This window comes from Populus alba, chromosome 8, assembly GCF_005239225.2.
Source record: "Populus alba chromosome 8, ASM523922v2, whole genome shotgun sequence".
Classification (NCBI taxonomy): Eukaryota; Viridiplantae; Streptophyta; class Magnoliopsida; order Malpighiales; family Salicaceae; genus Populus; species Populus alba.
Window position 1 is genome coordinate 11,518,267 of NC_133291.1, and position 11,157 is coordinate 11,529,423.

The following is an 11,157-nucleotide window of genomic DNA, read 5'->3' on the forward strand; positions in this document are numbered from 1 at the left end:
GGGTTTCTAGTGACCATAATACCAGGTGGCGACTTCTTAAATAAGACATTTCTCTTTTAAGAACAAGACACCATAAATCCTATCCTTCATCTTTTTTTTATAGAAGGTCGTCGTGACGTTGGGCGCGACACACCTATTAATTAGTTACCACCATGTTTTTGTACTTTCTAAACATGGACTTAAGCTCAAAATTCATGTTGCACTTTTGCCAAAAATACTAACCCATCTAATTAGATTCTTCATCTCAACTTCTCAAACTAGAATCCAAATCATACAATGCTAGATTTAGTGGCATCTATAGGAAGTTCTGAGGATTAACACAATATGCAAATGTGATGCGAGATCTTTAAAGTTTTTTAATACTACTTATTTTAATTTTTAACTTGATTTGACTCAGTTAGAGTCTTCACAATAGCTGATGTTATAAATTCATGCTAAGAAACCATTTTCTTTAAATAGACCAGTGCATATGATCTAACTCTCATGGATGACCTACTCAACTATGAAAAACACGTAGGTTTTTTAAAATGGTCAAACTCTCATAGGTGACCTATTTAATTTGAAAAATGTGGCGACCTTTTAGGAAAACGATGGAAAAGAACAGGGTTTCTGGTTTTCTATTTTTTTAAGGGAAAAAATGTCTTATTTATTGAGTCGCTACCTAGTATTATGGTAACTAGAAACCCTAACTTGTCCTTAGAGATTCTATGACAATGAACTGGTTAAGTTAAAGAAAAGATATTATCATCTTTAAAGCGTCATACTTTAGAGAGGCTGCATTATTGGTTTTGTCTTAAATAATTAATGGTTTGTTGTGTTATGTTATTAATGGTTTATCTATAATATTTCTGACTCTGGCACCAATAAATACCGAGGTCGGTATTTCTAACTTTGAAATTAGTAAATACATCTCGCTTCAATTTTAAGTCAGGTGTCATTCAACTTTTACCAACTTTTCATGTCTTAGATTTAGAAATTCATTGTTGCATTTGAGAAAATTTGAAAAGGTTTGTAACGCTTATAACGACTGAAATTGTAGTATGAATACCATCAGACTAAAGCTTTTTTTTTTCTTTTCCTTAAAATATAAAGCTAAAACATGGCTACAAAATCTTACGTCGGGATTTATTTGTGCTTAAGATGAAATGTAATAATAATTTTTAAAGAAGTTTATTTTCTTCTCACTGAACAAACTCTTTCAAAAGACAAATCACCACTCTCACTAAAAAATCAGGAGAAACATTTTACTAATGTTAGAATAGGTATCAAAACACAAATATTTGTCGATGCTAGAATAATAAATATTACAAACAAATCATTGATAACATAGCACAACAACTCATAATAATTTAAGACAAAATTAATAATGCAGCCTACCTAAACTATGACGCTTTAGGGGTGATAGTATCTTTCCTCTAGTATAAATAGTCTATTACCATAAAATATATGAAGATCAATTAATATTTCTAGTAACCATAATACCAGGTGATGATTTTTTAAATAAAACATTTTTCTTTTAAAAACAGAACAAGACACCATAAATCTTATTCGTTATCTTTTTCCTTAAAAGGTTGAACACACCCATCAATGAATTATCACATTATTTTGGGACTTTCTAAACATGGACTGCAGCTCAAAATTGATTTTCCATGAAGTGCCAAAAGTACTAACCCATCCAATTAGATCAAAGTGGAATATCAGGTAAGCTTAAGGGTCAGATTGCACTTTATATTTAGAAAACAATGTCATTGAGCAAATTTGAAAAAGTTATGCGTTCATAAACCTCCGTAGTCCGTACAGTGACTCCGCGGAACAAATTCAAATCCGTCGATCATTTTCCGGGCCAGGCCAGTGATGCTAAATCTCACATCTAGTTTTTATTATATTTATATTTTATCAATTGTTTATTGAATAAAAATTCAGATGTTCATATTTTCTTCATTAAATTTTAAATATCCATTCCCTAGGTACTATTTATAATTCAACTTAAAATAAAAAAACTATATGTATATACATATATATATATATATATTTAATTTAATATCGATATAATATACATACATGTTTACCTCACATTTATAATCTTATAATTTTATTATTTAATATATATATATATATATATATATATATATATATATATATATATATATATATATATATCGCATCGAGCCCCCTCCTCTCCTTTTCTTAATCGCATTCTCTCTTTCCAATCCCTAATCAACGCGCAACTGCAAAGTTCCTACATTGCAGGTACGCACCCGATTTTTTTGTTGGTATTATTATTAGTTTCTCAATTATTTTTGCTGTTCGACACTTGAAAACGAGAGTGAAAGGATTTGAGTTTTGATTCTCACGTGAAATCATTCTTTCGTTTGGTTGTTTCCTGGCTTTGTTTTTAAAATTGAAACGAACCAATGATTTATTAGGTTTAACATATTATTTTTTGTTAATAATAATAATAGTTTGTTAACACAGCAAGGCATGTTTACTCTGTAAATCCTTCTCTCTCTTTTTTCTTGGCCATCCCTCTTTAATGACTGTAAGGATTTTTTTTCTGATAGTAAATGGGTTATTAAAGTTTTTCTTTTCTTTCCACTTTATGACAGTTTTTTTACTACATATATCATGTTTGGATATTGCTTGTCAATAGGTCTCTAGATGTCATGTAATGTCAGAATGTTAGATATTTTTCTGAAAAATAATTGGATTAAATGTCAGTCCCAATTAAATGATACTGGGTTTAGGGAATGTCTTTCGACAAACTTGGAAAATCATCTTTATTTATCTTCGTGGTGGTGGGTTGTTGATTAGATTGTTCTTGGCTGCTAACTACCGGGAGAGCAGTGATTTCTAGTGAATGAAAGGGTGTTTGTGTTTCCACTGCCCTGCTTACTCTATAAGTCGGGATTTGTTTGTTTTAGACTGTTTTAGAATTCCAGCTCATGGCTGAAGTGCTTTGTGTCACAAACTCAAGGGTTTCCTCTTAAGCGTGAATGAAGTGCTTCTGTACATGTATTGTTGACGTACTTTTTCTACCCCTTCATTTGGTCTATGATCACTCACTTAGAAATCTCAATTTCTGTAGCTATACAATTTGATGGACAATCATGGATGAGAATGACCTTCCTTTTAAAGTGGGTCAGCTCGCAGAGGCAAGATCTTTTGCTCAAGGTTACCGTGGTGCTTGGTTCCGTTGCAAGGTATGAACATAGGTTTGCAGCCACAGATTACGTTTCTGAGTTATTTAAAGGCAACCAAATTCTTGCTGGATGACACCAAGGAACAGAAAGAGCAACACATGATTGTGACATCTTCTTAGTCATCTTTTTTTAGATGAAATGTATATGCTTTGTGATGTCCTGACAAAACCTTTTCTTCGACTTCGAGATTGGATGTTTCCAATTTTTTGAGGAAATTAAAGTTAATTTGTTAAACTGCTGATTTTGTTTTCCTTTCTTCTTTTATTTGAGAGTTTGAGCTACTTTCACTACTTGGAAGCATTTTCTCACTAACTGTGAATGCCTGATATATAAATGCAAGTTAAATCTTTCACATGGAAGATTTTAAAACTGTCTTGTAATCAAAGCTAGGTGGGACAGGTTCTAAAAGCCAAACTGCTCCCTACTTTCTGTCTGCTGCAAAGTAAGAAGATGGAGAGCTTTTCACATCAGATCATTCTTCTCTTCTATGCTTTCAACATGCAAAGAATAACTACTGAGAATGTAACAATATCACATTATCTTAGCCAACAGAGATATTATATAACAATTCTAGTTGGGTAATCTTGTTAAGATGAACCTTTTCCAGTTATCTGCCATCATTTTGTGTGAAGAACCTATTATTTAGTGGTTAACAGGAGGATGTTAGAATTGAATATTTTGAAGTAATAGTAAATGCTTGAGTAGGCTACTGGCATCTATTCAGAGTTACATTTTGTTTCACAATTTATTAGTGAAGCCTGTTTCTGTAAGGGTTTTTTTTTTACTTTGACTTTGAACACTTTTTTATTTCACAAATTTCAGCTTTTCAAATTTTGTGCTTTCCATCAGATAATAGATATTGCCCGAAGAGATTCTGGGATGCAGTATGCATTGCAATATTACGACTTTCCAGATGAAAGTAAGTCATCTCTCTCTTATGGCATGCTCTCAGACTGTTGTGATAATCTTCGTCTACACTTTGCATGTCAGTATTTTGACTGATTGATTAATGATACTTGTTATCATAACAAATCTAGTGACTCTTTCTAATGCTTTCCTAGAAAAATAAAAGTGCAAGGAACCCTTGTTATTGTAGAATGTTATTTGTCTGCCATCACTGTAAATATGTCCAATGTAATTGTAGATTCGTATGCTATAAATATGCTAGTTGGATTAGCTCCTAGTCTGTTCCAATTTATGCGAGCTTTAACAATTATTTTGTTCATGAATGTAGAACTAAATTGGACAAAGCTATATCAATATCCAAAGCCTAGACTCAAGAATACAGAGAGGCAATTGATGGTGCGCCCTTACTTTCCTTCTGTCTATCTTGAAAGCAAATTGTCTGAAATCAAGACCATCTCAGAAGTGGTAGTCGTTGTGAATGATGTTTGGAAGGTGGGAGATTTTGTAGATTGGTGGACTGATGGTTGTTATTGGTCTGGAAGACTAACTAAAGAATTAGGAAATGACAAATATCAGGTAACATGTTTGTTCTATCTGGTTTTGATTCACAAGTTGCTCTGATGACACTTTGACTTATGGGTCATTTGAACATGTTGCGCTCTCAAGTTTTCTTGCTGTCACTACATTGATTACTGTATTTAATGCCATGTTGTGCTCTCAAGTTTTCTTGCTGTTACTAAATTGATTACTGTATTTAATGTCATGTTGCCTTCATATTTCACACGCTGAAAATGCCTTGTAGTCAATTGGAGCGTATCTAGGATTGTAATTTTATGCTTTGTCATGTTATTTCACAAGAGACTTCCTTTTTTGTGCCACTAATTAGAATTGCATATAACTTGGGAGCTAATCTTTCTGAGCTAGTTTAGTTCTCTATTGCTCTATCTAGTTGATGATAGGTCCATTTGGATTTCAGAAGCACAAGGTTCGTGATGATAACTCTTAAAAATTAAACAACATATGCCTTAAAATTACACATTAAGCAGCAAAAAAGTTACTGTACAAGCACCAAATAATGTAAAATTTCGTGAAAATGTCAGTGCTTGCTTCACAAACTAAAATGTACAAATGAAATTTTTTCTTGAGAAGCACTTCTTTATATTGCGATTACATATCATCTCTTAATTGCTATGTCCCCATCTAGGATCAATTGATTATGCTGAGAACATGAAACAAATGCTTGCTATTGAGAGATAGACTGGAGAAGCTTTTGGAGGGAATTAATATGGTTCATATCTATTTGGTTAGGTTAGGTTTGGAGTCAGGACGTTAGGGATGACAGTTGAGACGGAATTCTAGGGATGAGACTAATTTGTGTTTGATATGGTGGATGATACAAATTTTTTATCTGTCTTTGAGGCGGAACAAAATACTGTAAATGACTTTTTTGCCCATATATGTTTTTTCTTATGCATATTATGTTTGGTATGCGGTTTAGAGATTTTTTTCATTATAATTTCTTTAAATATTTATACTTTCTCCTCTCAAAAGGAAAAAAATCCATTATTTTATGTTTTTACAAAATTATAATTTCTTTGAAAAAATTATAAAATTCTAAAGTAAAAGTATAAAAGAAATAAAAAAATTAAGAAAATTTCTACAGAATTTACCGAACATTTTATAGTATGTATACTAGTATTGAAATCAAAATGATAAATTCAATGGAGGAAAATATAATATTTTTTAAAAGATTTTTTTTGAAAAAAATGTCATGAAAAAAAATGTAACAGGCATTTGAGCTCAGCTGTAGTTTGGTGGGCCTTGCTCCATGCCTGATCCTTAAGAAAAACACGCATACGGATGATATGTTGTCACACCCTGTCTTTAACCTTGACAAAGCTAGATTTTGATTGATTATGTTGGATTCCGACAAAGGCCAGCGAGAACTTATAAAATCCTTATTTCACATATTTTTTCATTCAAAAAAAATTACAAATACTCTCCTTCTCCTTTTAAACAAAAATTTAACCGCAAAAACCTTTTTTAAATAATAATTCAACCCAAAATCTGATTTGAAATTTTTTATATTTTAAAAACTCATATCCACACATTTCAACTTGAAGATGGAATCATGAGATTTTAATATTTATAGATTTTTGGTTATGAGGGCTTTCATTGATTGTGTTATTGGCGGGAAATAATAGCTATATTGCTTCAACAGAATATTTCTTTTTCCTTCCTCCTATGTCTCTTATTTCTATTTTCTTGTTTTTTGTGATTTTTGGCTCTATGTTTTTGACCTTTTTTGTTTAAGTAAATCCAATAGTTAGAAATGGTTCATACAAAATTAATGATTAAGATCAGTAAATGTAGGACATGACTTGAAATTTTGAGAAGTTATGAGAATAGATTTAGAATATCCTCATAATGTTTTCCATCTTTTTCTCTATCCTCTGTCCTCGCAAGGAGCTATAAAAATTTCTCATTTTTGTACCGTGTACAGAGACAAAAATGGTTTTCACCAACATTTTCATGAATCAAGCTTATTTTCTATCTTGTGTATGTCCTTTCCATCATGTACACCGAACCACACGTTGTCCTCATTCTCATTATGGAGTATTTAGTGTGAGATGAACAGCTAGAGGGTTGCACAAAATATAAGGGCATAACGAGTTACATCTCAAACAGCTTGAATTTTTTGTTGCAATCCTTCTATCATCTCCTTCTATGAAGTTTTCCTATAGAGTTTCTCTTAATATCGTGCTTTATACTTGCTATTAAGTTGCTGTAAAAGTATTTGGCTAACTTCCTTGTCTATCCAAAAATGTTTGTACTTGTAGATTGATTTGTTTCCACCCCCTGCTGGTGAAGGGTCGTCTTATGAAGCTTCCTCCAAGGATTTCCGCCCATCCTTGAGTTGGTCTCCAGACAATGGTTGGACAGTGCCAGTTCCTTCGGTAAATCCTCTGTACTCTTTTATTTTCTTATTAATAGCACTATATTTTATCGCTAACTGTTTTTAAAAGTTAGATATTTGACTGTGTTAGTGGAACTCTGAAACCTCTGTAACACCAATAAATGCTTAGTTTACATGAGTAAACATATATTGTGAGAGAGAAAGATTATTGATGCATTTATAGTCATGGTAGTATTTGCTCCTTTACATTTATGTGATCTGAGGGGCTGTTTATAAATGTCTTGTTTTTCACCCTTTGATGGAATGTGATAAAATGACATGAGCAAGCGATGTTGAATTGCATCAACCAGAAAGTTAGACAACTGTAGAACACAATGTGGAATTGAATCTGGTGTTATCACTTATCACTGATGAATGAGCGTGTTCATGTTTGACAGAGATAATACAGAATTAGATCCCTTTTTATGAAATTCTATTGTTTATTCTAATTCCCTATCTCCAGGAGAAAGAGAAAGACTTTGTTTTACTGATTGGTAAACATTAGCGATCTTCTTGCTGGTTAACTTTTGTGGGACATTGAGGCTGAAATGGTGAAGCTCATGGGTGTTGAAATGGTGAAGCTCCTAGGTGCAGGAGAACTCACAATAAGAAATAAAGTCAACAAAACAAGACAACCATAAAAGGTTGCGTGGCATTTATTTTCTCTTTAGAAAAAAATTAAAAATAATTTAGGGAGACATTCAAATCACATTTATGGAATTGTTTGAGGAATTACTAAACATTATGATTCCTATAGTTCAAATACTGTTATTTCTTGAAGAATGGCCCTCCTACTTATCAGAGTGTGGAAGTATGCATTGACTTTTTCCATAATTTCTGTGTGCGGTTTGAAATTGTGCTTTGCAATGTGATAGTCGTTGTTATGGGAACACGTCATGCTTCCTTTTTATATCAATGGTGAAATTGAGTATCAACCAACCTCTGTAGGTTGGAACACTAGAAGTTCTGCAAGTTATCTTTGTTTATCTTGAAGTTTTATTATATGGAGACCATGATTATTTTTTCCCCTTTTGAGCTGTAGTGTTCAATCTCATGTTATTTGAATCATATATGATCTTGCTGTTAATTTTGGAGTTGATTTCTGTACGTGGTGGTAATTATCTATGCTCAATAATTTTGGCATTCTCAACTCTAATTCTCTGATTTCCCTAGCTTTTATTCATGATTGCAGTGATTATATGTTCAGGATCTACTGTCAGCCATTTTGCTTTATCTTCATGTCTTACGTAGGTTCTAGTGCAATTTCTATCTTATTATATGTGGAACGCTCTTTCATACCTTCTTTTCGTGTAAGATTGGTTTTTTTATGCTACAAATGGCTAATTCATTTTTCAATGCCTTGTTTGTTACAGGGGATCGACAATCATCATCCATGTGCTCGGTTGATCAAACCTGTGAATCAAGGTAATTTTTGGTTGTTCAAAGTTTAAGAAACTTTAAGCATATTGCATTCAAAATCTATTCTGTCTTTTTATCTGCTGGCTTTAGGCTGATCCCAAAGTTAATAAGCTCACCTTGTGTTAACAATCATCATCCATGTGTTATTCTGATTTTATTGCTTCTTCATCTTTGATTTCGGCTTCTAATATTAGTTATATGATTTTTAAAGTAATGACTTGTTGTTCAATATCAATTGTGTTTGGTAGCACTATTGTGTTTATTTTGTCCCTTGAATAATTTTAATAATTAAATTAGGTTTTTAAAAACAACAAAAATGGTTTTATGTTTTTAGTTTTACTAATATTGCTTATTTTCAAACTTTCATCAACTTGTTGTGATTATGTTTATCATAATCATATTATCACGATCAATCTTATCATATCATTATCACTATTGTATCTTTATTCCAAGAATATCCTTTTCTTGTACAGGAAAATAATTTTATTTTTTCAAAAAAAAAAAAAAATATTCTTTAAGATTTCAATGGTCGAGTAATTTTAAAAAAATTTATTTATGTTTTCATCGATTTTTTTACTATATCCTTGTATAACTCAAGGATATTTTTTCAATTAGAAATACAACTGAAGGATATTCTTGGAATAAAAAATTTAATCTTGTCAATTTGGATGAAAAGACATTGAAGAATTGGTTATTATACAAAGACATAATAAATGTAATTAGAAACGCAGAGACATATTGAAGACTTGCTCAAGTACAAGTCATTTATCTTATCTTTTTTTTTTTTTAAAAAAAAACATTTTTTTATAAGACAGTAAACATAAAACAGTTTTTGTTAAAAAAAGAGAGAGGAGGAAATGACCCCATATGGACCTTTAGTTCGGTGATTGTCGTCTGCCTTTGTCTTTATTTTACTTCCATGACATTTTTTGGGAACTTTTTGACACAGCGACCTGATTTTAGGATTATACTTGCTTGACATGGGAAGCATGATGGTTGCAGGGAGTTCCACAAACTTGGCAGTCCATGCAGCTGATAAAATGAGAAAGGACCCCGAAGATACAGTTGGAGCATCTTACGAGCTGAATGCTTCGCCTTCTTCCCATATTGCAACTAGTAGATCTGAACTACTGGGAATAGGGCCTTTGAACCCTGCTGCATCTATCGAGACACGTACACCAGGAAGAAATATAGTGTTAGGTGTAACAAATGGTGGAGCTCCTAAATCTGAAGTGGCGGAAGATGCTGGCGGGGAGGACAATGACGATAATGACCCCCCCCTGAAGAAGATGAGAACTGATGGAGGTATATGTTCGGATTCCACATGCTCGGATACGATAGGAGCTGCTATTCTGGACCTGGAGGTGCTTGTAAACCGGGTAAAATGGATGAAGGATGCCTTGAAGTTTGGGATGCCTTTGTCAAATACTGCAAGGCTGTCATGGAAGTTCTTGGAACACCGAGGACCTTCCAGACCAGAGTGATTGCGTTTTAGAGACTAGCTTAGATGATCAGCTGCTAGCAGTTGAAAAACCGAGGAGCATTGACAAGTAGAGATAAATCTTGACTTTACAATATCACTTGTAAATTTGTGCCCTCCAAAACTCCAATCTCGAGCCAAAATTACTAAATCCATATTTTGTGGAATATTAAGATGGAACGCGAGGATATTTCTCGCTGAAAATGCTCACTTAATAAAACACACAAGTCGTTGAGAGAGTCTATTAATTATTAATAAAGACCAGTTGGAAAGACTATTCAAAAACTGTAAGATGTTAGGGACAAAATTGACCGATCAAATTAATAAGGTGTGATATTAGAAACAAGGTAATCTCCTATTATTATTAATAATAATAAAAAAATAGAATACACAAATATGAGAATAAGCCGGGGGAGAGAGTCCCTTGCCGCTCAGTCAGCGTTCAAAAATTTGGACTCAACGACAATCCGGTCCATTTATTAATTACAGAACCTGCCACTCCTTTCTCACTTCCATATCCATTTCCAAATTCCAAAACGACACTGCAACACCCGAATCGTTTCTCTCTAACCAATGGAGCCCCCGATACTAAGACCGACAGTGGAGCATGGCCCCAGAGAAGGCGAAACCCTGGAATTCAGACCCGGATCCACTGTCCGAATAGGCCGGGTTTTCCGCGGCAACAATGTTACTATCAAAGACGCCGGCATTTCCTCCAAGCACCTTGTAATCGTATCAGGATAAGGAAAATGAAGCCTCCAAGACCTCAATTCCTCCAACGGCACTACTCTCAATTCCACTGTTCTCTCCCCCTACAAATCCTTCGATCTCCGCGACGGCAACACCTTCAAACTCGAGGAGCTAACTTCAATCCTCGTCCAAGTCAACGTTCATGAGGAAACCTCGCAGTTGAGACGCAATCCGAGGAGACGAGTTAATGAATTGAGTAAAGTAAGACCGGTCGCAGCGAGTCGGTGCCGGAGAGGAAATGGAGGAGAGAGAGGGAGTGCCGAAAATTGGAGAAACAGAATGTTGAGAAATCGGGGGGAAAATGTGAAGTGATAGTTGTTCCGGAGGGGAAGAGGCAGACCGAGGAAGGCTAAGGCTTTGGAGAAGGAGTTGGAAACCGCGGTTCCTGCTGAGGCAAAGAGAGTGAATTTGAGGAGTAATAGAAGCAGAAAGAATGAAGATTGTTT

At 33.8% G+C, this 11,157-nt stretch overlaps 1 protein-coding gene across 4 annotated transcripts; it reads left to right on the forward strand.

The window, feature by feature from the left end:
• Positions 1-2,126: 2,126 nt before the first annotated feature.
• Positions 2,127-10,203, forward strand: LOC118056973 (uncharacterized). 4 transcript variants are annotated; one of them, XM_035069451.2, is made up of 8 exons: positions 2,127-2,250; positions 3,086-3,200; positions 4,023-4,119; positions 4,435-4,502; positions 4,599-4,682; positions 6,947-7,063; positions 8,436-8,487; positions 9,445-10,203. In XM_035069451.2, exons 2-8 carry the CDS (start codon positions 3,108-3,110, stop codon positions 9,963-9,965), a joined length of 1,032 nt encoding a protein of 343 aa, XP_034925342.1. In that variant the 5' UTR covers positions 2,127-2,250; positions 3,086-3,107; the 3' UTR covers positions 9,966-10,203. The 4 variants fall into 4 exon arrangements, with proteins under 4 accessions (XP_034925342.1, XP_034925322.1, XP_034925334.1 ...); XM_035069431.2 differs by having other exon boundaries at positions 4,435-4,682; XM_035069443.2 differs by having other exon boundaries at positions 4,435-4,682; positions 9,484-10,203.
• The last annotated feature ends 954 nt before the right edge of the window (positions 10,204-11,157 follow it).